At 38.8% G+C, this 25,528-nt stretch overlaps 2 protein-coding genes across 4 annotated transcripts in view; both read left to right on the top strand.

The window, feature by feature from the left end:
* The window catches only part of lrrc4ca (leucine rich repeat containing 4C, genome duplicate a), a 1,033,148-nt gene that overhangs the window by 774,248 nt on the left and 233,372 nt on the right, over positions 1-25,528 (top strand). Inside the window, exons 2-3 of one of the 3 annotated variants that reach the window (XM_059975964.1) lie at positions 869-947; positions 4,103-4,171. The gene's annotated coding sequence lies outside the window, so the exon portion shown is untranslated. Of the gene's footprint in view, positions 1-830; positions 948-4,102; positions 4,172-25,528 lie in introns of those variants that run through there. The other 2 variants (XM_059975963.1, XM_059975961.1) reach the window with 2 other exon arrangements.
* LOC132396425 (small ribosomal subunit protein uS12-like) lies at positions 6,345-6,865 on the top strand. The gene has a single exon (XM_059973962.1). It carries the CDS (start codon positions 6,383-6,385, stop codon positions 6,812-6,814), a length of 432 nt encoding a protein of 143 aa, XP_059829945.1. The 5' UTR covers positions 6,345-6,382; the 3' UTR covers positions 6,815-6,865.

Below are 25,528 nucleotides of genomic sequence, written 5' to 3'. Positions count from 1 at the left end.
CGAAGATTGCAGAGAGACATTGATAGGATGCAGAAGTGGGCTGAGAAGTGGCAGATGGACTTCAACCTGGAGAAGTGTGAGGTGGCACACTTTGGAAGGACAAACTCCAAGGCAGAGTACAAAGTAAATGGCAGGATACTTGGTAGTGTGGAGGAGCAGAGGGATCTGGGGGTACATGTCCACAGATCTCTGAAAGTTGCCTCACAGGTAGATAGGGTAGTTAAGAAAGCTTATGGGGTGTTAGCTTCCATAAGTCAAGGGATAGAGTTTAAGAGACACGATGCAATGATGCAGCTCTATAAAACTCTGGTTAGGCCACACTTGGAGTACTGTGTCCAGTTCTGTTCACCTCAGTATAGGAAGGATGTGGAAGCATTGGAAAGCGTACAGAGGATATTTACCAGGATGCTGGTTTAGAGAGTATGGATTATGATTAGAGATTAAGGGAGCTAGGGCTTTACTCTTTGTAGAGAAGGAGGATGAGTGGAGACATGATAGAGGTGTACACGATATTAAGAAGAATAAACAGAGTGGACAGCCAGTGCCTCTTCCCCAGGGCGCCACTGCTCAGTACAAGAGGACATGGCTTTAAGGTAAGAGGAGGGAAATTCAAGGGGGATATTAGAGGAATGTTTTTCACTCAGAGAGTGGTTGGTGCGTGGAATGCACTGCCTGAGTCAGTGGTGGAGGCAGATACACTAGTGAAGTTTAAGAGACTACTAGACAGGTATATGGAGGAATTTAAGGTGGGGGGTTATATGGGAGGCAGGGTTTGAGGGTCGGCACAACATTGTGGGCCGAAGTGCCTGTACTGTGCTGTACTATTCTATGTTCTATGAAACCTCTTTAATGACATAACTTTCTATAGTTTTTTTCTCAGTGGCAAGAGAGATGAATCTGGAAGAACAATTTCTATTTAAATAGGGAAAGATTGCAAATGCAGTAAGGTAAGAAGAAACAGAAGACTGATGCATTTAACTGCAGATAATTGGGATAATAGACTTCTATTTCAAGTGTCAGAGCAGGGAATCCTTCTTACAAATGTACTAAGGCTCCAGATAGATCACACACAGAGTACTGTGTAGAATTTACTGATTTAAGATGCATTGCCTTTGGAAGTAGTTAAGAAAAGTTTCACTTTGGATGAACCCACTTAAGGAGGGATATTGTATGAGAAAAGGGTACAGTTTAGGTTTGTACATTGGAATTTAAAATAATAAAAGATCAGCACATTAACATATATATAATATTATTTGTTATATGTGTTACAATGTACAATATTACACATTATATATATTTGACTTCCCATTCCCACTCTGATATGTCTGGCCATGGACTCTTCTGCTGCCATGATGAGGCCACAGTCTGGTTGGATTAGAAACACCTCATATTTCAGCTGGGAAGCCTCAAAGCTGATGGCATTAATAATGATTTCTCTAACTTCTCCCCCTTTCTTCCTTCTCTCTTTTTCCATTCCCCATTCTGATTAACCTTTCACCCCTTTTCTTCCTCATCTGTCCATCAATTCCCTCTGGTGTCGCTCCTCCTTTCTCCCATGGTCCACTATTCTCTCCCAACAGATCCCTTCTCCTTTAGATCTTTGCCTTTTCTATCTATTGTTGTGTTCTTTATACAATCTGCAAGAACATTTTCTTGTGCTCCAGTATCCAATTTAAACAGAATATTGTTTTGGTTCACTTGCAATAGAGTAGTCCAGTTATTCTAACGGTGTTTGTTTTCACAAAGCACATCGATATAAAACTCCTTCCATTCATTTTCAAGCACTGCATTTACATGTCTTATTTCCTTTCTACTTCTGCAACGGTGTGAAAAATTATTACTCTTTCCACAGTTGTTGCACACTTTCCAATACGCTGGAAACATTTCAGGTCGGTGCTGTTGCCCACAGCAACCACAAAGTTTCTTTTCTTTAAGATGACTTCTTGCTCTCCATCGGCATTGTTGCCATTTCATAATTTTCTCTAACATGTTTGTGCTTTTCCATAGCGTCTACATAGCTCTCAATAAAAAGCTCTTTAGCCTGCGACTTCACATTTCCAAAGCTTTACAGGGCACCACAGCTTTTTCCAAATTCAAATCTTGTCCTAACAGTCTTTCTCTCAGACCGTTATCCAGAATGCCACAAACAATTCTGTCTTTAATGAGAGAGTCTGTAAACTCTGAAAACTCACATGTTTTACTGTGGTTTCTCAATTCTGCAACAAATTGATCAATTGTTTGATCAGCTTTCTGCTTGCATATAAAGAATCTGTACCGTTCTTATGTCACGTTGAGCTTCAGTACACAAAATGCATCAAACTTGTTGATTATTGCTTTTAAATTCAAGTTATCTGCTCAAAAGTAAAATGGTTTGTACCTCAATTGCATCGTCCCCTATTCCGTGGAGTAGGATCGTTTTTCCGATTTGTTTTCTGCTCCAATCGCCGATAAATAAATTTCAAATCACTGTTTGAATCTTCTGCAGATTTCAGCAATGTTTCCAGTCAGCTGAAACGTTGATGGGGGTTGCAAAACTTCCATTCTTGAAGCTGTTAGCAAACAACAAAAAAGCTTGTACTCTTTTTTTTTGATTATCCTAGCTTCTCCCGTGTTAGCGAAACAAATTATTCTTCCAGCCCGACCTCTTACACCATGTTGTGTTCTTTATATGTACCGTGGGTTACTCATAAAGAAACATATTTTGGAAGAACATAACTAAAACTTTTATTTAACAGCAAACAGCAACCACGTCTTAACCTACAAGCTTCTCGATCATTCTGTCATTTCTGCACATGTTCATAATTCCATCCAATCATATTCTTAAACGTGACATATGACATCACCACTTCTATCACCTCCCAGCTTTTTAGTTCATCCCCCCTCCCCTAATCATCCACTTTACCAATCACTTTCTCCTATCACTTGTCAACTTGACCCCTTTCCCTCTCCCATCTTCTTAATCTGGCTTCTACCCTTCATTTTAAACCCCAAAAATATGTAGTTTATATCCCCTGCATAGTTGCTGCCTGTCCTGTTGATTCTATCAACCCAAAATGTTAACTCCATTACTCCATACACAGCTGCCTGATCTCTGAGTGCACTTGGTATTTTTAAAAAATCTACTATTTATTTCAAGCATCCACAAAACTTTGCCTTATGTGCTGGGAACTGTTGCTAAGTCCACACCTCATTTTCACAATTTTTTCAATTACCAACATGACTAACTATGACACATTGACTGTCAAGTTTAAAAGTGGAATGTACCTGAAAATAAGTACAAAACGTTTTGTGCTTGTATTTGCCATGAGTTGAAAAGCTGCAACTTAATATATGGTGACATCACAGATCAGGAACACATAATTAAGTATTAGTTTCATTGCTTAGATGGAAACAAAATGTGTATTTCAACAAGTTTAAATTAATATAAATCATCAGGTATTTGTTTGACATTTCCATTTTTGTATGTATATTTTAAATATAAACCACTCACCACTCATTGAAGTTATACCCAGATTGGGTATGTCTCAAATCCAGCCATGTATAATAAAAAGGCAATGCTCAGACACATGGTGCAACATCAGAAGCCGTGGTTTGTTCAAAATGCAAACCTCCATTATCTCTCTGATACAGACTTCTCAATTTCTCAAGGTCGTGGTTCAGTGAGAACAGAACATGAATCACTCCATCCTGCCAATATTTCATTTTTCATTACTTTGCCATTAGACTAGCTAATCGAATTCCGACAGCTACCACTTTCTAGATATTGCACACAGGCCGAGTTGTGCAGCTTCCTTTCAGCGTGATCCAAAACAATTCTGACAGATGCAGTGTATGATTTTGTGCAAGGCCATGCCATCTTGTCATTTAAGACTCTTTGTCATATAAATTCACTTGAAAATTAGTTTTTTTTTTGCTACTCTATCACTTTTTCATGGCCTTGTTATGCTGATTCCTCTAACATCAAATGTGATTTTATTTAATGCTCCTGAATTTTCTCACAAGGCTCCCAATGCATAAGCTTTGTGATTTCAATTGTAAGATACCATTTGACTAAATATGCTTTATAATTGAGAATTCATTTATTTATTCATTTTTTTTTCAGATGAGGGTGTCACTTGCAAGGCCAGCATTTAATGATACCTCATCCTTCATTGCCAGTGAGATGTTGGTGGTAAGTCACTGCCTTCAACTGCTGTAATCTTTCTGGATATGGTAGTCCCAGTGGTTGAATAGGATGTTACAGGATACAGAGCCAAAATAAGAGAACAGTGGTATTACTCCAAATCAGTATGGTGTGCACCCATGGACCTTGCCTTTCTAATTTGGATCACATAGAGTTGTAGAGAAGTGTGCACGGAAACAGACCCTTTGTCCCATCTAGTCCATGCTGAAACAATTTAGACTGCCTACTTCCATCAATGTGCACCAAGACCATAGCCCTCCATACCCTTACTATCCATATACCTATCCAAACTTTTCTTAAATGGTGAAATTGAGCTCCCATGCACCATTTGTGCTGGCAACTAATTTCAGACTCTCACAACCCTCTGAGTGAAGAAGTTTCCTCTCATGTCCCATGAATGTCACTGTTCAGAACCAGTCATTAATCACATTAATCAAAGAAGTATGGAAGATGGAGGCCATTTTTCTTAAGGTTGATTAGGTGAGACTAGAGCTAGAGGTGACAAATTTAGGTGAAAGGTGAAATTTTAATGGAACTCTGAGGGGAAACGTTGGTGTGTGTGTGTGGAATGGGCCGCTAGCAGAAGCAGTAGATATGAGTTCAATTGTAATATTTAACAGAAATTTGGATAGGTTCTTAGATGGGAGGGGTTTGGAGGGCAGATCGGTGGAACTAGGCAGAAAATCAGGCTGGCATGGATTAAACTGGCCAGAGGGCCTCTTTCTGTACTGTAGTGTTCCAGGACCCAATGAGCAGGACTCCTCAGAAAAAGTGAGACTGCCAATCTGTGACATCAAAACAACATTAACACAAATATGGTAACAAGAATTAATGGGCTTCAGAAAGTAAACATTGGAATGGTTGAAGTTGTACTTACACAAAGGTAGATGTAATTATCAGCGTTATCACTTAAGGAAATCTTCGGGGTATACTTACTAACCGACTACAACAGAGAAGAGGACATTTTGATGATCAAATTGATGTCATCTTGCAGAGCAGAAAATCCCATTAGTCATATTAACCCCCCCCCACACACATCTCTCATTACTTCTGCAAACTATTCTCTCTCTCCTCATGCTCATCAATGTTTCTTTTGGACTCTTTTGCTACTTACCCATAACAAGGAGTAACTTACAAGTCACCAATTACCTGAGCAGCATATGTGACGAATACTGACTCGCAAGGTTTGGATCAAATCAGGGATCCTAGAAAAATGAGATAGCAATGCTAACTAAGCACCAGCTACCAGCCATGAAAGATGCCTTGAGGTTTCGTGATGTCTGGGGGCAATGACAAGGAATCCCAGGGATACTCCCTTCTGCCTGTATGTCATTACTTTGGCCCTTATGGCGAGTTTATCCTAGTCATGGGATTCGACTTATCCAGGAATTGGCAAGTTTTCTGCAATTTTTGACTATGGGTTCACCTGTCTTTTAAGTAAGCTTTGGGAGGTATCCCCCAACTTAGATGCCAGTCCCAGGACGTATGTGAGGAAGGCTTTGCAGGTTGTCTGGGCCAAGAGTGTCTTTGTTGCCCAGGTAGATGCTCAGGTGGTAATTTCTCAATTTCACCAGAAGACTACAAGACAGGAGCAGAATTAGACCATTTGAGCCACCGAGTCTGTCCCGCCATTTGGTCATGGCTGATTTATAACCCTTCTCAATCCCATTCTTCTGCTTTCTGCCCATAATCCCTGGCATCCTTACTAATCAAAACCCTATCAACATCCACTTAAATATACCCAATGACTTGGCCTCCACAACTGTTTGTGGCAATAAATCCCACAGATTCACCAGACCCACTGCCTGGCTAAAGGAATTCCTCTGTATCATGATTGCCATAGAACAATTGAGTGGTTTATTAGATTTTTTCAAAAACCATACAATGTATATTTTTCCTCTGTTTTATCAGTTTATTGGTGCAGCATGATTCAATGAGATTATCGCAAATAGAAATAAAATAATTCATTGATAGGTCTGATTAATAATAGCTTTCAAGTTATTTTAATTGATTTCAAAGTTAATGTAAGAAAATATCTTATTTGTTAGTACAAATAAATTATTCTTATGGACTGAATATATAAGGGACAAACTGGTGCCTCTAGGCCACACATGTGATTTAATTGTTTGTTGCCTGACATATGGTTGATGTTAACACTCAGCCTGCCCTTTCTCGTTGACGAGCGGCGGAGTCTGCAGCATGGGTAAGTGCCGTGGTCTGCGTACAGCTAGAAAGTTGCGTAACCTTCGTCGTGATCAGAAATGGCATGACAAGCAATACAAGAAAGCCCACCTGGGCACAGGTTTAAAGGCCAACCCATTTGGAGGTGCATCCCATGCCAAAGGAATAGTCTTGGAAAAAGTTGGCGTTGAGGCCAAGCAGCCCAATTCTGCTATCAGAAAGTGTGTCCGAGTACAACTTATTAAGAATGGCAAGAAAATTACAGCTTTTGTTCCAAATGATGGTTGCTTGAATTTCATAGAGGAAAACGATGAAGTTCTGGTTGCTGGTTTTGGTCGAAAGGGGCATGCCGTTGGTGATATTCCTGGTGTCCGCTTCAAGGTGGTTAAAGTAGCCAATGTATCTTTGTTGGCCCTGTACAAAGGCAAGAAGGAGAGACCAAGATCCTAAATCTGTCATTAACAGCTATGGAAAATAAAACATTTTAAAGTGAAAAAAAAAGCTAGAGGATGTATCTGAGCGGGGTTGGGGCAAATGTCATCATGTGGAAGTTTGCTGATGCCAATGGTGAAGTTTTAAGTCTGCAAACAAAATAAATAAAAATAGAAGAGAGGCAACAAAGGAATTTGGCAGTACTTCTCAGATATGTGAGAATTAAACACTAGGGCATATAATGTCACAGGAATAACTGAAACATAATGTAATTATAGGAATACTAACTCAACATTTCTGGTTAAGGCTTTGGAAATGAGTTAGAAGGAGTAAATAAAATTTATTAGAGATTAGAGCATTTATAAAAACAAATGCTACTGTAAGAAGAGAGGACGTACTTGAATGATGAGGCCATGTGTACTTAAATGAAAATACAAATCAGGGACAACGTTGCTTCCAAAAAGATGGACCAGAAGAAAATGTTCTTCATTGTAGAAAATATAGCTTTCCTACCTCGGACCTTGTTTTGACTGAAATAAATCAGTTAAATCTAGTGCAGAAGATTCAGAAATGTTGGTAAGGCTGAAGAATTTTAGCAATAAAGGAAGATCAGATGGATTCTTATAAAAGGCCGATGTCTGGCCTGAAGTTTAATTCTGTTTTCTCTTCACTCTGTGCCAAATCACATTGAAAAGAGGATAACTACATTCACTTGCCCATCCATTGATATGTTCCCGCATCCAATGATCTCACGTTAAGGACACTTTATATTTCATGTTATCGTTATTTATATTTATATTTGCACAGATTGTTGTCTACTGCACTCCGGTTGATCTTTCATTGATCCTGTTATAGTTAATGTTCCATAGTTCTGCTGACTATGCCCACAGAAGAATGAATCTCAGGGTTGTATCTGGTGACATGTGTACCCTGATAATGAAATTTACTTTTAACTTTGAATGTTGCAGAAATATTGGGCTTGGCACTTGAAGTTCTGTATCAAACAAGGCTACTGACCAAGAATTGAAAAGTGGGAATGGACTTGATGGTTCTTCTTCAGCCATCATAGACACAATCGATCATGTGACCACCTTTTGTGTTAATCATTTTCTATGATCCCAAGAATATCTTTGACAATTAAACAACCACAAGGGTCTTTAAATATTGTAACTGTCAGGACAAGGAAGCAGGGACCCAATCGCAGACCAAGAACTGTGCACACTGTGATATTTACTGAATAGCAAATCGGGGGGGGGGGGGGGGGGGAACCAAGTCGGCGTCAAAGTTCAGGCAGAGATCAAAACATCCAGAGAAATCCAAAAACAAGAATCAGGAAACAGGCAGAGTCGATATTCAGGTGGATAGAGTACTGATACGAATGCTGGAAAGGCTCAGGAAAATTCACTGGCACAATCTGGGGCAACAAACAAATGAAAACATAGGACTAAAATACACTGAGCAATAAACAGAGAGGCAGATAATAGAAGGAGCTCAATGAGACACAGGTAGCAGCAATACAGGTAACAATGAGGAACAGATGAGAGACGGAGTACTCAGTAATTCAGGGGCCAGAGTAGAGCAGGAACAAGAACAGGAGCACATGGGGCATGGAAACAAACAAGTGCACATGGCAATACAAAACCACAGACTGATGGCTAGGGGGAAAACACACAAAAGACAGTTCAACTGGAGGTACTGACAGTAACTAACTTGGAGTAGGGGTGGACCATTAGTTATTTTTAAAAATATCTTTATATGCAGAAAATCTTGCAGTTAAATTTTCAGAAAAGCTATTTACAATAGTTTCAAACAAATGCAATATTTAAATAGACTCTTGCAAGCTCCAGTTACAAACCGCATGAACTTTACATACGTCAGTATTTGTCAAACAGATTTCTTTGTTAGAGAAAAAAAGAGTCAACTGACAACCAAAGATTTTTAATCCTTTTTCCAGCATTGTGAAGCAGAAAAGAGACCATTTTGTATCATGAGTGAAAAAGATCCAATCTACTGCTATAATTAAAAGTTTGGCAACTGGAGAGTATCCAAAATGTGTGTTGCATACTAACTGAATCAACTTTTGCAGAAAGCAATTAAGAACCCTATCTTTCATCCAGTGTATCTTTTTTATCGGTGCATTTACTTCTGTATACAAATGAGATGTGTAACACTGGTGGTTAAAGACACTGTGCATTTTGACCCTTTTAATTCACATTTTACTAAATCATTGCTATCTATTTAGTCTGAAGTGGAAAAGCTAAATTGTCACAAAGAATAAGGTCCATGTCAATTCTCTGCTATTGAAGTCTGAAAACTCAGATGGGGTCACACTGCAGACTGACGTACATAAGAATGTGACCTGACAAGTGTGGTGCATATACTGATGATGCTCACTTATATTGTCTATGTCAAGCAATAGCAGCTTGTGCCACACACATTAGCATACATGGACCTCATCCAGATTGGTGGAAATGAGCATGAGATTGGAAAGGAATGTGTTGTTAACACAAGGCAGTTCCCTAGTATACAGTTATCATGATCAGTTAAAGGGAATGACAGGCAATGACAAGGATTTTGTTTTCATTAACAGAATGCTTTTCACTGTTCACCTCATATTCAGTTGCCCAAAGACATTTCTGTAGTCTTAACAGTGGGAAAATTCCAATGTGACATCTGTCTCAGCACTGTATGACTGAAACAGATGCTTAGATACTGCAAAATCGGAACCAGTAATAATACCGCTGATCATTGAATCATCTTGAAATGTCTTCATTGAGACATACAGACTACAAAGCAGAATATAAAGTGAAAAATATAATCGTGTAGACTGAGGAACCAATGTGAAGACTGAGATATATAAGTGGATTAAATGCAAGAGACAGTAAATAGGCAATAAAAGGAGACATATGCCTACCTATATTAATCTGCAACACTATTTTTCCTTCTGATATGACATCACATTTGTAAAGTTAATTGCTCAGCAACAGAAAGGCTATTCACCAGTAATTACTTATTACAGTGTTTAAAATTCATTCATACTTTCAGCTTTCAGCTGTCGTGGAAAGTCAGAGGAAGTTTGCAATTGCAGGGCAGGCCTCATAGTAAAAAGTATTTTGAATCTATGCAACTGGTATTTTTTTAACAAAATTATTCTTCCTTTTACACAGAGAAATGGTTGGAGAAGGAATTCAATAATAAATTTACTTGGCTAGTCAGATATTGAAAAGGAGTAAATGATACCTTTACATCAAATGGTTTACTTCATCTAGAAAGAAATTTAACTAACACAGTGCATGGATTTATCAAATCCTTTTCACTATCCTTACTCGGAAATATATTACCGTTAATTTCTCAGCATGTAGTCTAATTTCTGGAATACCCCATGTCTTCAGCAAAAGAACTGCAGACATGCAAGTGGTTCACTATCAGTTTGTGAAGGCCAATTAAAACCAAGCAATAATTGGTGGCCTTGTAAGTAATGCCCAATTCTTGGAAAAACAAATGATAAAATAAAAATCTAAGGCCTTGAGGCTTCATCCCTGGCATTGACTTTAAGTGTTCTCTCCTCCCGCATGCCTGAGCCACATAGAGGACCTCCTTCTTTCTGGCTATCTTGCTACATAGGCATTCAGCTCTACTCCTGAAAAGTGGAGAATTTTATCACCTGAGTGGCCAGCTCTAGCTTATGCAGTTTTCCAGACTTCTCCAATGGTTTGTTGCAATGAATGTTCTTAGTAAGATTCCCCCGTTTAAGAACACTAGAGGTGGCTTCACTCACTGGCAGTAGGCATCAGTAGGTGCTTGCCACTTGTGCTACTGAACCTCATGGAGATGTGCTGAGGCAAAGAGTGACATGTTCTTTCAGGATTATTGTAATAAGTTTCAAAAGAACATGGAACATAGAAGATTACAGCGCAGAAACAGGCCATTTGGCCCACAATGTTGTACTGAACCTGCTAAAAAGCAAATCAAAATCACCCAAACCACCCACGTCTCTCCATTTCCCTTATATTCATGTGCCTATCCAAAAATCTTTAAAAAACCTTTAATATATTTCCCCCTATCATCAAACCAGGCAGTGCATTCCAGGCATCCACACTCTGAGATAAAAACTTGTCTCCTTACACCTCCCTTGAACTTACCCTTTCTCACCTTCAATGAATGCCCTCTGGTATTAGATACTTCAATCCTGCGAGACAAGCTGATGCCTCTCATAATCCTGTAAACCTCTATAAGATCGCCACTCAGTGTTCAATGCTTCAGAGAAAACAAAGCAAGTTTATCCAGTCTCTTGTGACAGCACATGCCCTCTAAACCAGGCAGCATCTTCTGCACCCTCTCCAAAGCTTCCTATAGTGGGGTGACCAAAACTGTACGTAATACTCCAGATGTAGCCTAATCTGAGTTTTCTAAAGTTACAACATAACTTCCTGACTCTCGGACTCAGCACCTCAACTAATAAAAGCAAGCATTTTGTAAACCTTCTTAACCACCTTATCAACCTGTGCAGCCACTTCCAAAGAGCTCTGAACATGGATCCCAAGATCTCTCTGCTCAGAATCACTGTTATGGACCTTGCCTTTACAGTGCACCGTCTCCCTGCATATGCCCTACTGAGGTGCTGCACTTCCCATTTATCTGGGTTAAATTCCTTTTGCCATTTCTCTGCCCATATCTGCAACTGATCCATGTTGTGCTGTATTCTTTGCTAGTCTGCTATAAAAACCACAACTCCACCAGTCTTGGTATCATTTGCAGATTTACTCACCCACCCATCTGCATTCTCATCCAAGTCATTTATGCACCTTATAAACGGCAGAGATCTCAGCACAGATCCCAGCAGAACTCTGCTAACTGCAGACCACCTGCGCAAATAAGCCCCTTCAACCACTTCCCTCTGTCTTCAGTGCACAGGCCAGTTCTGAATCCAAATAGTCAGTTCACCATGGTTCCTACGCACCTTAATACGTGGATTAGCCTCCCATGAGGAACTTTGTCAAACACCTTACTAAGCTCCATGTAGACAACACCCACTGTCTTACCCTCATCCATCTCTCTGTCATAAAACTTAAATCAAGTTGGCAAGACATGACCTGCCACACACAAAGCATGATCGTCTTTCCTAATTAAGCTATGGATTTCCAAATGCTCATATATCCTGTCTCTAAGAATTTTCTCCAACAATTTCCCTACAACTGACATGAAACTCACCAGTCTTTAGTTCCCAGGATTTTTCCTTGTTTTCTTCTTAAATAGAGGTGCAATATTATCCACTTATCAGTCCTCCAGGACCTTGCATGTGTCTAGAGAGGACACAAAGATACTGGTTAAGGGCCCAGCAATCTACCTGGGGTAAATCCCATCAGGCCCCGAGAACTTGTACACCTTAATACTCATTCACAGGCCCAACATCTCCTCCTCAGTATCTAAATGCCCTAACATATTTATACATTTAACACAGATCTCCAGGTCCTCCATATCCTTTTCCTTCGTAGATATTGAAGCAAAGTACTCATTAAGAAACTCACTTACATTCTCTACGTTCAAGCAAAAGTTCCCCCTTTTATTCTTGGGTGGTCCCAGCCTCTTTCTAGTTGTTCTATTACTCTTGATGTATGTATAGAGTGTGTTCTACACCATGCCAAACTGGGAACGCCGGGTAGTGGAGTGGTGCAAGATTAAGTGCCCCTTTCCCAGACCAAATTTTCATTCCTATCCAGTTCAACCCCAAGTATTCAAAAGTTTCATTAAATGAAATAATTAACTCTTGTTTGCATGAAGCAAATTATATTAATGACTGGAATTCTAATGGTTAATTTGTCATTCAAATACACCCACTCAACCACAGGCATATATACTCTGTACCTGCTATTGTGAATGCAGAAGGATTTTGGTTTTGTAAACAAGCATTCCAACAAAATTACTGTTCCTGTCTGTGTGTAACACACCCAATAGGCCCCCAAATCAAGCAAAGAATGCCATAAAATATTGTTGAGATCAAATAAGGATACAGATGTCAAAACGTGGGATTCATTCTTTAAGTAAATATAGATACTGTACTAATTACTAGTCAGGAGAGAAAAAAAAGCGGTGAAACTGTTCAAGTTCTTTCTGGTTGTGAGCCTTTCGGACTGCATTACAGAACAATACCCACTGAGATTCAGTGCTGAACACTTCAGGAATCTTGGTCAGTACAACTGTAACTGGTAGTTTAGCTTTCTCATGCTCCTGGACTCAGAATCTCCTTGCAGTTGTCTGTGTGGTATTACTAATAATTGGCTAAAATCACGATTATGCGACTTTTTCACAAATTTGAATCACTTTTCTCTTAAAAGAGGACATGTTTGTAGGACACCCTTTTTCATCCTCTAATTATTTCAAGCCTTTGTTTATCACAATTTCACAAGAAATTACCAGCACACAATCTTTGAAGTCATTACCTTGTTTTCTGCCCTGAGGATAGATTATACTATTGCAATCACTTGTTTCAGCTGAATTGTGTCTGCTGCAAATGGAGCTAAAATGATATTTGGTACATGGATGCTGGGAACAATTTCCCATCAGGTGGCATCGTTTTTCTCAAGTCACAACAAAGCTGATGCCTTACAACAGTAATCATGATCTACTTTGCTCTGATATACTTGGCCCATTGCGATAGTAAATATGTACTTGCTAAAAGATCTTTCCCTCATCCGGACAGACAAGAACCTAATTGTTAATATCTGAAGCATGCTGACAATATAGAAGGTTTCTGATCAAAATGTTGACTGTTTACTCCTTTACATAGATGCTATCTGACCTTCTGAGTTCTCCAACATTGTGTGTGTGTAAAACACACAAGATTCTACAGATGCTGGAAATCCCCCTCCCCTTCCTCTTCTTCATTTTCGCACTCTGGCCCTCTCTTACCCATTCAACTCACCTGCCTATCACCTCCCACAGTGTCCTCCTTTCTTCCTTTTCTCCCATGATCTACGATCCTCTCCTGTCAGTTTCCTTCTTTTTCATTCCTTTACTTTTTCCACCTATCTCTTCTCAGCTTCTGACTTCATCCCCCACCCCTCCCCCACCCACCTGGCTTCATCTATCATCTTCTAGCTTGTACTTTCTCTCCTCCGACCACCACCCCCCACCCCAACTTCTTATTCCAGCATTTTCCCCATTCCTTTTCAGTTCCAATGAAGGATCTCGGCCCAACACATCAATTATTCATTCATTTCCATAGATGCTGCCTACCCTACTGAGTTATTTCAGCATTTTTTGTGTGTGTTACTCTAGAATTCCACCACCTGCAGAATTTCTTGTGTTTAAGATTCAACTATATGTTTTTATTTAATGGGCACTTTATTTTCTAACAACAGATTTATTAGTTTCAGGTAGTTCTTATATTTTCTAATGGCATTCAACTGAACAAGTCTATAGTGGCTCTCCAGTAATTTTCCTATTCCCTTTCCTCCAACTTATCTTCCAATAACCTCTCTGTCACTCATGCCTATCACTTACACCACTAATTTACTTTAGTCAATTAACCAATCACATCATATGTCTTTGGGATGTGGGAGGAACCAGAGCACCCAGGGATTACCAACAGAGTCACAGGAAGAACGTATAAACTCTATACAGACAGCAGCGGAGATCAGGGTTGAACTTGGTTACTAAAGCTGTGGGAGAGTAACAGTCCCTGTTTTACTGCAGTGTCACTGTCCCACGCAGATCAATTTTGTATCTGCCTAAAGGAACCAGTCATTGTGACTTACTTATCTGGAAGCAGAAGCAACCGGGCAACATTTTGAGGATAAAGTAAACTGGGAAAATTATAAAACTAAACTGCTATTGGCATATAGCAACTGGAATCTCTGCCACATGACCTCCTTACTGCCATGTGAAACACTTTGTGTAGCAGTCTATATAACAAAGACGTAGATGAGCAAATTTGCCTGAAACACCATAAGAAATAGGAACGGGAGTATACTATTGAAGCTTGCTGTGCCATTTAAATAAATATAGTACCTAATTCATATTTTCTCACATCTGTTTCCCTGTCTTACTCTCATAATCCACAATTTCCTTTCTAATTACAAATCCATGTATCTCAGCATTGAATATGATCATGGAGACTGCCTTCATGGCTTTTTAGGCTAAAGAATTCCAGAGACTCATAACCCCCCAGAGAAGCAATGCATCCTTACTTTAATCTTAAGTTGGTGCCTATTATTTGTACAGAGCAAGGTGGATGGGTGGGAGTGGGTCCTGGTTGTGCAGCTGCTGACACCAGGACCAGGGCATTCTCTGAGGAATGTTGATGGTGGCTGTGGTCACCTGTCCTGTGGAGATGCTGCCCAGAGGAAGGCCCTGGTGGACCAATTCTGTAGAGGAATTTGCCAGAAATAGTTATGGTCATGGGCTATGTTTACCCACATCATACAACATGACACATGATGCTGCTGTCTGATATTTTCTTGTGTACTCAGAAGACAAACCCTTTATTCTTGGCTTCTTCCTGATGTACCTTCCCTGAATGCTGTCAATGATAAATAAAACGTTCCTTAAATAATGGGACCAACAGTCCCCTTGATGTGGCTTCAGTAGAGCTTCTGTAATTCTCTACATTTATACTTCAACCTCTTGAAATAGTTACTGCATTGCATTTGCCTTCTTGATGGTCCACTCACCTGAACGCAAGCTTTCTGTCTTACCTAGTGTGATGTTTGAATTTACTGTCCGCAAAGTCCTGAACTGAAAAAAAGATTTAAATTTCTATCTGATGTACCTGTAGGTATCTATGTGTACCACCACTATTGGGAGGCTCTTCTGTATCAACCTACTCTTCATAGCCTAACTTACTTCCCTGTCTAGTCTCTGAGGTGAGGTCCAGCTATCGATGCTAACTATTTGAGTGGTAGACTCCCTCTCTCTAACAAGGTGGTGATACCTTTAGCTAACAAAGTAGTGTAAACATAGTTGATATTATTTTTAATGATGCACATTTAAATTTAGACAAATACTAGTTTTTAACACACATTTAAAACACAGATGCTATCTAATTTATAAAAGTTTTCTGAAATACAAAGATTTATAAATTATGTAGGATTGCCCAAACACATGCACAATTCTTCTGAACTAAATGAACATATCAATGGGTTGCAATCAAACAAGTCATTTGTTGCAAAAACTGAATCTTGTGAAATAACTTCTAGGTTTTTTTTTCTGACATTGTCTTTCTGTCATTCTCCTTGTCATTCCTAATAATCCCATTTGGTCTCTAACATTTATACTGTTTTGCTAGTAGTTTGACATTGTCTGCATGTGATGCTTTTCGGATGTCTTTGCTGGGACAAAGTAATTCACTCAGATGGTCTTAAAGCTTCTGGAGACAGAGATCCCACGCACACAAAAATTAATGCTGCAAGCTGAAACTGAGTACACAAATATCCTGACTATCAATTGATCAACTATGCCTGTGACAAGTGACATAGTCAATCTGGTCTGCAAGCTTCTTTGAACTCAGTCGCAATGGTTCAAATAACTTCTGCTGTGTTGTCCGGTTTGACATAGGCCGATTTAGCATAACCACATTGTTTTACATTAGGCTGATACAGGCAAGAAGGTCTCATGCTCACTTCACTTTGCAAACCATATCTATTTGCTGCCAGCCTGCTGTTGTGCCAGAAAGGTGAAGTTAGCAATAATTCCCTTGTGCCCATGAAACTGAATATCTATCACACTAGCAGGGCACCTCAGATGTCTCTGTGCTGCTGCACTCTATGGTACTTTGCACCTTTGTATAGTCCTTTGCTTTGTAAATAATAATCTCTTTTATTATTTGTCCTTCCAGATTGACCATCTTCACAATTTCCTACATTCTTCTCCATTTATCAAATCATTATAGTCTTATGGTCACTAAATCCATCAATATCTCTCTGTGTAAACACTCCATGCTGTTTGTCTTCCCAGAGATTTTTGTGAATTGTATAAATTTGACTATAGCCCATTCTCTTCCTTCTTCTAAGTCATTAATGTACATCAAAAACGGCTACACTCCAAGCAGTGAACACCAATCCTTGCAGCACCTCAGTGGATACGTGCTGCCAAGCTGAAAATGGCTTCCTTTTCCTCATTAGCCAATCCATACAAACGTATTACCTCCAATGTCATGTGCTCTTATTTTGTGAAATAACTTTGTGTGTGGCAAATTCCTTTGGAAAAAAACAATATTTATTGTATGAGGGGTGATTGATAAGTTTGTGGCCTAAGGTAGATGGAGTCAATTTTAGAAAACCTAGCACATTTATTTTTCAACATAGTCCCCTCTTACATTTACACCTTATGTCCAGGGGTCGTGGAGCATATGGATCTTGGACCACCAGAAAGTATCCACAGATGGGTGATTGATAAGTTCGTGCCCTAAGGCAGAAGGAGATGAGTTATACAGCTCTCGTTACATGCACATGCAGGTTAACTCTTTGAGAGATTATGCAGAAAGTTTGTTAATAACTCATCTCCTTCTACCTTAGGCCATGAACATCAATCACCCTGATGAGTTATTCAAACTTTCTGCATAATCACACAAAGAGTTGAACTGCATGTGCATGTAACAAGAGCTGTATAACTCATCTCCCTCCATATTAGGCCACAGACTTATCAATCACCCCTGCTGTGGACACTTTCTGGATGTTCAAGATCCATATGCTCCATGACCACTGGGCTAAGTGTGTAAATATAGGAGGGGACTATATTGAAAAATAAATGTGGTAGGTTTTCTAAAACTGACTCCTTCTACCTTAGGCCATGAACTTATCAGTCACCCCTCATATATGGTTTGTCTTTATCCAGTCTGGATGATACTTCCTCAAAGAATGCTGTGCCAAAAATAGCTAAATCAAATTTTGACTTTTTATGTGATCTGTTTTCTGACCTCAAAAACAAATTCTAGAAAGTTCCTAGTAGTAAATATTAGAGTAGGATCTCCATCCTTTTAGAATAAGGGTAACACATTGACAGCTTTTAATCCTTTGAACTCCTCCAGAATCTAACGACTTTTGGAAGATTTCAACTACTGCATCAATTATCTTTGTAGCCACTCTGGTTAGGATTCTATGATCACATCCAGGGCATTAACAGCTTTAACCTTATTCGTTTGCCTGATACCAATGTTCTTACGATGGTGAAGGTAATGATGATGGTAAATTCTTCTCTCATATTTTTAGTATTGGTAAGATGTGCATATTTCTCTTAAATATCTCTGCTATTAACTTGTCCTCATAACAATTTCCCAAGCATGTGAAGTGTTTGTGTGAACAAAACCATTTTCTTCCCTTTAATGTCCTTTTTCTTTTGAATTTTGTCTTGACATGTTGTAATTCTCCATTGCTGGTTCTAATTTTTTTTTTAGAATGATGATATTTTTGTGTAATGAATCAGTCGCTTTTATTACTGAGAACACTGAACTGGCCACATGTCAAAATATTTACTAATCAAAGTGAAACAAGAGAGAAATGCTTCCTCTGTTATGTGCACAGGTTTGTAGTGTCTTGCCATTGTTTTCCCCATGGAATGAGAGCCAATCATCCAGTTACAGAGGGAAGTACAGAGGCCCTGGTTGTGAAGCTTGTTGATTAGTACTGAGGGGATGATCGTGTTGAACGCAATCCAACAATAAAGCAAAAACTTGCTGGAATTTTACAGCATTCATGTTTATTCATCAGTTTACACCTGTCCTTGATTTCAATCTCTTTTAAACTTTTAAGATTTTTAACTTGTAACAGAGAAAGTTAAGAATGAGGACTGTCACAATTTTTTTTATAGAAGGCATAGGGGCTTAGCCTAGCAATCAGTAACAGTTTTTCAGAGGAAGACTGAAGACAAGGCTTATCCTGTTGTCCCTACATGATATGATTACTTAGTGTGAGGCCTTATTATTGCTCAGGATATTGACACACAGGTCCAACATGGTCTCAGCCAAAAGGTTGTGTGTTTGATACAAACTATCACTGACCACTAAAACAGAAAGCCAAATAAAGAACTTTGAGGACAAAGGAAGTGTATTTGTCTATGTAGTCAGTAGTGAATGACTGTGGGTGGCAGTCCCCACTCAAGCTGTACTCTTCTTCATACCACTGAAGTTGCATTTCAGAGTATTTATCAAGTTTCTCAGGAATGTCTCAATATGTTTCACAAGGATTATTTCTGAAGTACAATGACAGATATATGGAAGCATATATTCTATTTTGCACAAAACGCTCAGAAAATAATGCTAAATTCTGTGATTGACACAGAGCTTTCTACAAGGATTTTTAAAATACAGTCAGTAAAGGCACCAGAAGAACCTCTGCTTTGCTTGTAATGGTGCTGGGTTCCCTGAAGTTCCATCCAAGGATGTCATTCTCTATCTAAATTAAATGTTAATGTATATCCTGAGGTCTTGAGTTTGTACTTGTATATCCATGTTGTACAAGTGACCAGTAGACATATACTTTTTTTGGCATAATAACATTCATATTAATTGCTAAATGTAATGTATTTATAGTACTGTGCCAAAGTCATAGGAACATATATGCAGTTAAGGTGCCTAAGACCTTTACACAGTACTGTAACAATTTTATGTATTGCACTGTACTGCTGGCACAAAAAATATTCATGACATATCTGAGTGATGATAAACCTGATTCTGATATGGGGCACTATTGTAGACATAGAGTGGGAAGGGTGTAGGGAGAAGGGAGGCAGCAGGAAGCACCGGAGAGATATTGTGTAAAGATCAATAAACCAGTTGTTTGGAATCAAAAGACTTTGCCTAGTGTCACAGGGCAGGCTGTGTCTGCACCCATGCACCCCTGCCCTGGCACTCCTTTGCTGCCATCTGTGCCACACCCCTCCACAGCACTTCACCCTCATCATTCCCAACATCCTCACTTTCCATATTAATAAATAATGCACAGACAGAAAGAAAATGCAATCTAATTGTTGGTGAGAATGTGACAAAGAATTTGGAAAAAATCAGAATCAAGTTCAATATCACTAGCATATATTATGAAATGTGTCATTTTGTGGCAGCAATACATTGCAATATATAGTCTTTTTATAAAAAACTATAAATTCATATGTTCCTGAAATGTTGAATATGTGTCTTCAGGCTCCTCTACCTCCTCCTTGATCGTAACAATGGGAAAAGGGCATGCTCTGTCTTGGGTAATTGGGGTTCCTTAATGAAGGATGCTGCTTTCTTGAGGTATCTCCTTTTAAAGGTGTCCTCGATGCTGGGGGAGACTAGTGCCCATGATGGAACCGGATAAGTTTATAACTTTCTGCAGCATTTTCCAATACTGCCTAGTGGCCCCACCATACCAGTTGGAATGGTCTCCACAGTTTTGCTAAAGACGTTTGCGAGAGTCTTTGGTGAAATGAGAAGTTTGTTTCAAATTCTTAATGAAATACTGTATGCCTTCCTTGTATCTGCCTCCATATGTTGAACCCAGTAAAGATCTTCAGAGATCTCCAGATTTAGAGAACCTCAGGAGACATTTTAATTGGTCCTTCATGTTTAGGTTGCTGTAGGGCTTCAGCTTTCCGGGTATTTCTCTCTTAGCAGTTGTTGAATTGAGTTGGAAAAAGATAAGGGAGAGACAAGTGGAAAATTTAGAAAAAAGCAGGAAAAATTAATGAATATTAGCAATAACAAATAATGGAAGATAGAGTCAGCAATAAGAAGAGTGCAAGCAACAACAAAATTGAAGTACGCTTGAGGATACAGCAGCAGGAATGAGAAAGATAACGGGAAATGACGGAGAAGCGCCAAGTTCATGAAGGAAAACAGCGAGCAGAAGTAGAAACGAGATGTAAGGCAAAAGAATAATGAACAAAGGAAATCAACAACAATTGGTGTGGGAAAGAGCAAAAGACAACACATGGCAAGATACATAGAGAAAGAAAGTGACAAACAGGCAAAGGCCACAGCAACAATAGTAAAAGAAAATGAAGAAAATGAGTGTCTCAGTTACCTACAATCCAGGATAAATTTATGAACACTCATTCCCAATGGAAGCTTTATATTTAGTATAAGGACAAAACTAACGTTGGAACTAAGTTGACATTTCCTGACTGTAACATAGTACAATATGTGTCCTAAGAAAAATGAAATGCTGATAACCTTATTGAAGTTTTCAGCAACCAAAATGGAAAGGAACTACTCTGGGGTTTGGGCTTTTATTTATTATGTGTTGTAAATTTTGCAAGCATTTTTCTTCAGTTGAGGCCATCAATATAACTTTGACAGCCACTATGCTCCATGCTGTTGATGCATGATGACGTTCACACTACATGATTAATGATAGTGATGTCGGTGCTGGAGATATTTCAAGAAACTGCAGCTGATTAATGGGAAATTCTATGGCCAGCATTTATTACATTATGTTATGACTTTGATCAAAATATTTGAGCATTTATATTGTTTCCATACACTTATCGGCTTCTGTGCCTATGCACAGCAGGAAATAGCTCAGGAAATAGCTCAGTCACAGGAAAAGCAGATATAATTGAAACATACACAGGACAAAGAATAACTTGTGAGCATTCTCTCTGAGTATGAGAATTATAACCTCTTAATCTTGTAGAATTGGGAGCTAGTGACCAAAAGGAACAGGTTTGATGCGAGCCAGTGTAATAATCAAAGTACTACCAAAGTTTAAGAATGCCTGCATAAAGGAGGTGAATGCAGAGATTGGTTTAAGATTAAAAACAGATTATTGGTTGAAAGTTATGACTGTTCACTTTGTAATCTGCTAGTGTAGATATTTATTTCAAGAGTAAATTCATCTGGTTGATGGAAGAAGTCAAGAACAAGAAGAACTATTTGTAGAGGTGTCAGTATCATTATAGTTCATCTTTGGTTGTAATAGAAACAGTAGGGTTAGTTGTCAAAAATTGGATGTTTATTGATTACAGTTTTATTGCTTGCAAAGATAATCATGTAGGTCAACAAATAGATTTGTATTTAACACAGTTCATGATTTGCTGAAAATTTCATTCACTTATTACATTGATCTGAATTTTATCTTGTATGACTGATAGGATAGATTCTAAATATAATACATTTTTTCTAAATTGCAAACAGCATCAAAATAATTCATATAAGCATATCAAATATATCATATAATTTGTTTCAACTTTTAAATGTGAAAGTAAGAGATATTGAAAATAGAGTTTGCAAGGATTCTGGTGTGGAATAATGATATGAAATATACATCTGACTGTTCTATGATAACTGTAATAGAATATTTATACCAACCAAAGACTATGCAAATGAACTACATGTTGCAAAACTGTTAAGTTATTTTGAGCAAAGCCAGTCATGATCGAAAGGGAGTTTCTGTAGAAATGTAGCTTCATGCATTTTCTAGCCTGGGAGAGTACAATGTTATTTTCACACAGATGTAGAATGTACAGATGTAAGATGTAGAATGTAATTCCAGTGGTCAAGAGAGAAGCAGAAATAATCCCCACCATTCTGAACAGGTTAGATAAATGAAGGCAATAGTTACTTAACTGATATTGGCAGTACCCAATCATGCTAAGATTCCCCACGTACATGCAGGGGAAACCAGCTTTCTGATTTTATGCTAGGCAGATAGTCCTAGCAAAGATTTGGATTTCCCATTCTTTTGCATGGGAATTGATTATCTGGAGACTAGGAGGAAAAATAGCAATTATTGATTATGTAAATTTATTTTTGTTATTTTGGATTTCTTAGTCTTTAAATTTGTTTAAAATTAATTTCTTCTTGTTTTTTATTATCTGGTGGTTTATTTTAATCTCAAATATAACTTAAAAACAGTTACAGGTGACAGCTTTGACAGGTGGTGAGTGTCGACATCCAGTTCTGTTGCCTGTCAAAGGTTGTCAGGCATCAAGGGACAAGGCTTCAGTGGTTAGCCAGCAGAGGTCTGTTTGTGACCGAGGCTTTGCTGTGCCTCACCACCAACATGAAAATAAACTTGTCCAGCACAACATTCAAATCAAGTAAACACAATAGTCAACACAACGGTGAAAAGTCTAATAACAGGCTGAATCCAGCTTGCATCTATGCATTGATTCAGATTTTACCTTTGTAATCATCTAATAGCATTTGTCATTTCCCCAGATGTCAAAATACAGAAACTCCTGTCAGAAATACCATGCTCCTTCCTTGGGTGATCAGATAGAACTGGCATTGAACTCATTATAAGTTATGAACCTAAAGGGCTAATCTATAGAAGACAAAGTTAAGACTTGGATATTACAGACTATGTGATATTTGTTTAAGGTTAGTAATTATAACAAAATAACTCAATTCAATGTATTCTATTTTCTTGTATTTTTCTATATGAGCACAAAATTAGTAACAAAAATATGAATTATTTTACATTTTGTTTCTTCTGAATAGCTCCAACTTTGCTTGTACACAATTTAGATGCAATTTACACTCAGTTACACTTTATTAGGTATACCCATACACCTGCTCATTAATGAAAATATCTAATCAGCCAATCACGTGGCAGCAACTCAATACATAAAAGCACACAGGCATGGTCATGAGGTTCAATTGTTGTTCAAACTGAATATCAGAATAGATAAGAAATGCAATCTAAGTGATTTTGACCGTGCAATGTATATTGATGCAGATGGAGTGGTTTGAGTATCTCAAACTGCTGATCTCCAGGGATTTCCATGCACAACAGTATCTAGAGTTTATAGAAAATGGTGTGGAAACAAAATAATTGTCCAATGAGTGGCAGTTCTGTGAATGAAAACACCTTTTTAATGAGAGAATTCAGAAGAGAATGGCCAGCCTGGTTCAAGCCGACAGGAAGGCGACAGTAACTCAAATAACCACCTGTTGCAACAGTGGTGTGCAGAAAGCATCTCTGAACGGACAATGTGTCAAATCTTGAAATGGATGGACTGCAACAGCAGAAGGTCAAAAACATACATTAACTGGCCTTTTTATTAGGTCCAGTAGGTAACCAATAAAGTGGCCACTGAGTGTATGTTAATAAGTGTGTGTGTTATCTTTAGCTGCAGGCAATGAATTACAATTTGATAATTCACATCTCATTTCACAAAGGTTGTGCAATTGTGCTATGTACTGATCTCCTTTCAGGAAAGCTGTATTTTCTATTGATAACTGCTTAGCTGTAGTGAATGACCTGTTATCAGTTGACAGAGTAGGATAATGTAACTGTATGAATAAATTCTGAAATTGTTTCTACTCACCATTGTCATGGCATCGGAATGGATCCATTTCAGAACTTTACAACCTTTATGATTCAAAGCCAGCATTGGTAATATTCTCAAACTTCCAGTAATGCCTCCACCCTCCTCCCTCTTCACTATTTCCCCTCCGCTTGTCCCTCTCATGTTAATCCCTTGCCCGCCCTTTGCCTCCGTCTGGTGCTCCCCCCTCCCCTGTCTTCTTTCTTTCATGCCCGTCTGTCTCGTTCACCAATCAACTTTCTAGCTCTTTGCTTCATCCCTCCCCCTCCAAATTTTACCTATCGCCTGGTGTTTCTCTCTTCTCTCCCCCCACCTTTCAAATCTACTCCTCAGTTTTTTTTTCTCCAGTCCTGCTGAAGGGTTTCAGCCCGAAATGTCGACTGTACTTTTTTCCGTAGATGCTGCCTGGCCTGCTGAGTTCCTCCAGCATTTCTGGGTGTTACTAGTAATATTATTCCAGTAGTCTGAGGCATCAGCTGCAAGTAATCTGGGTCTCAGAAACACGTAAGAGGACAGGGATCTTTGCTGTCCATTAGAGCTTGAATTTTGTGCCAGGCATGAGATTCTGATCTTAAAAATCGTCTTTTCTTGAATTAACCAAAGGCTGTGCTAATCCTCTAAAGATGGTAATGAATAACTGTCTTCACAGATTTGGGAAGTGAGCCACATTTCCAGAATCACACTTGAAACTTTATTGTCTGGGGCAGTGTGATGGAGTAGGGGTGGAGCAAATTGTTTACTGATGCCATTAGCTTCCTGAATTGCTGAACCTCCGAAGAACTGTCATTACAATCGGTACAAAGTGCCTTCCCATTACTATCTGCTGCTTCTCTACAAGCTTGAAGGGCTTAAATTGAAAACAATGGAAATCAATACAACCACTGCTGAGGCACAGATATTTTTACTTTTGTGTGCTTGATTTCAATGGGTAGCTTAACATCACAAAAGGAGCAAATCAAATAGATCACCCCAGTTGCCTGAGTACTATATTGATACTGCGGCAGGAAACCGGACTGGATCCTGAAGGGTAGAAATCGGCTTGTTTTGCATTACAAAGCACTTGCTGGGAGATTCTGTTGTCTCATTACTTTGTGGCCTTCAAATAAAAACAACTTGTTGGAAGTGTTCATCAGATTTGGCAGTACCTGTGGAGAGGCAACAGTTAACATTATTGAATGATGATCACATTTTATATACTTCAACAGAAGTATTATTTCCTCCCACCACTTATTGAATGGAAGAAAATACACAAATTAACGAAGTTAGAAAATATTTATCAATGAAATAAAATTGCACTTTTGCCATTGTAGGTTACAGTATTTCTGATGAAATGTTGTTAACTCAAACCATTTCTGTCTTCATGACTGTTCTCTGACCTGTTGGGGTATGCCCAGCAATACAAGGCTCCAAACAGTCCCTCCAGGTGAGTCTGTTGGAGTAATTTACTGTATCTGGTGCTCTAGGTGCTACCTCCTCTACATCGGT

This window comes from Hypanus sabinus, chromosome 7 (assembly GCF_030144855.1).
Source record: "Hypanus sabinus isolate sHypSab1 chromosome 7, sHypSab1.hap1, whole genome shotgun sequence".
Classification (NCBI taxonomy): Eukaryota; Metazoa; Chordata; class Chondrichthyes; order Myliobatiformes; family Dasyatidae; genus Hypanus; species Hypanus sabinus.
Note: the sequence above shows the minus strand (reverse complement) of the source record. Positions and strands in the feature narration are given on the sequence as shown.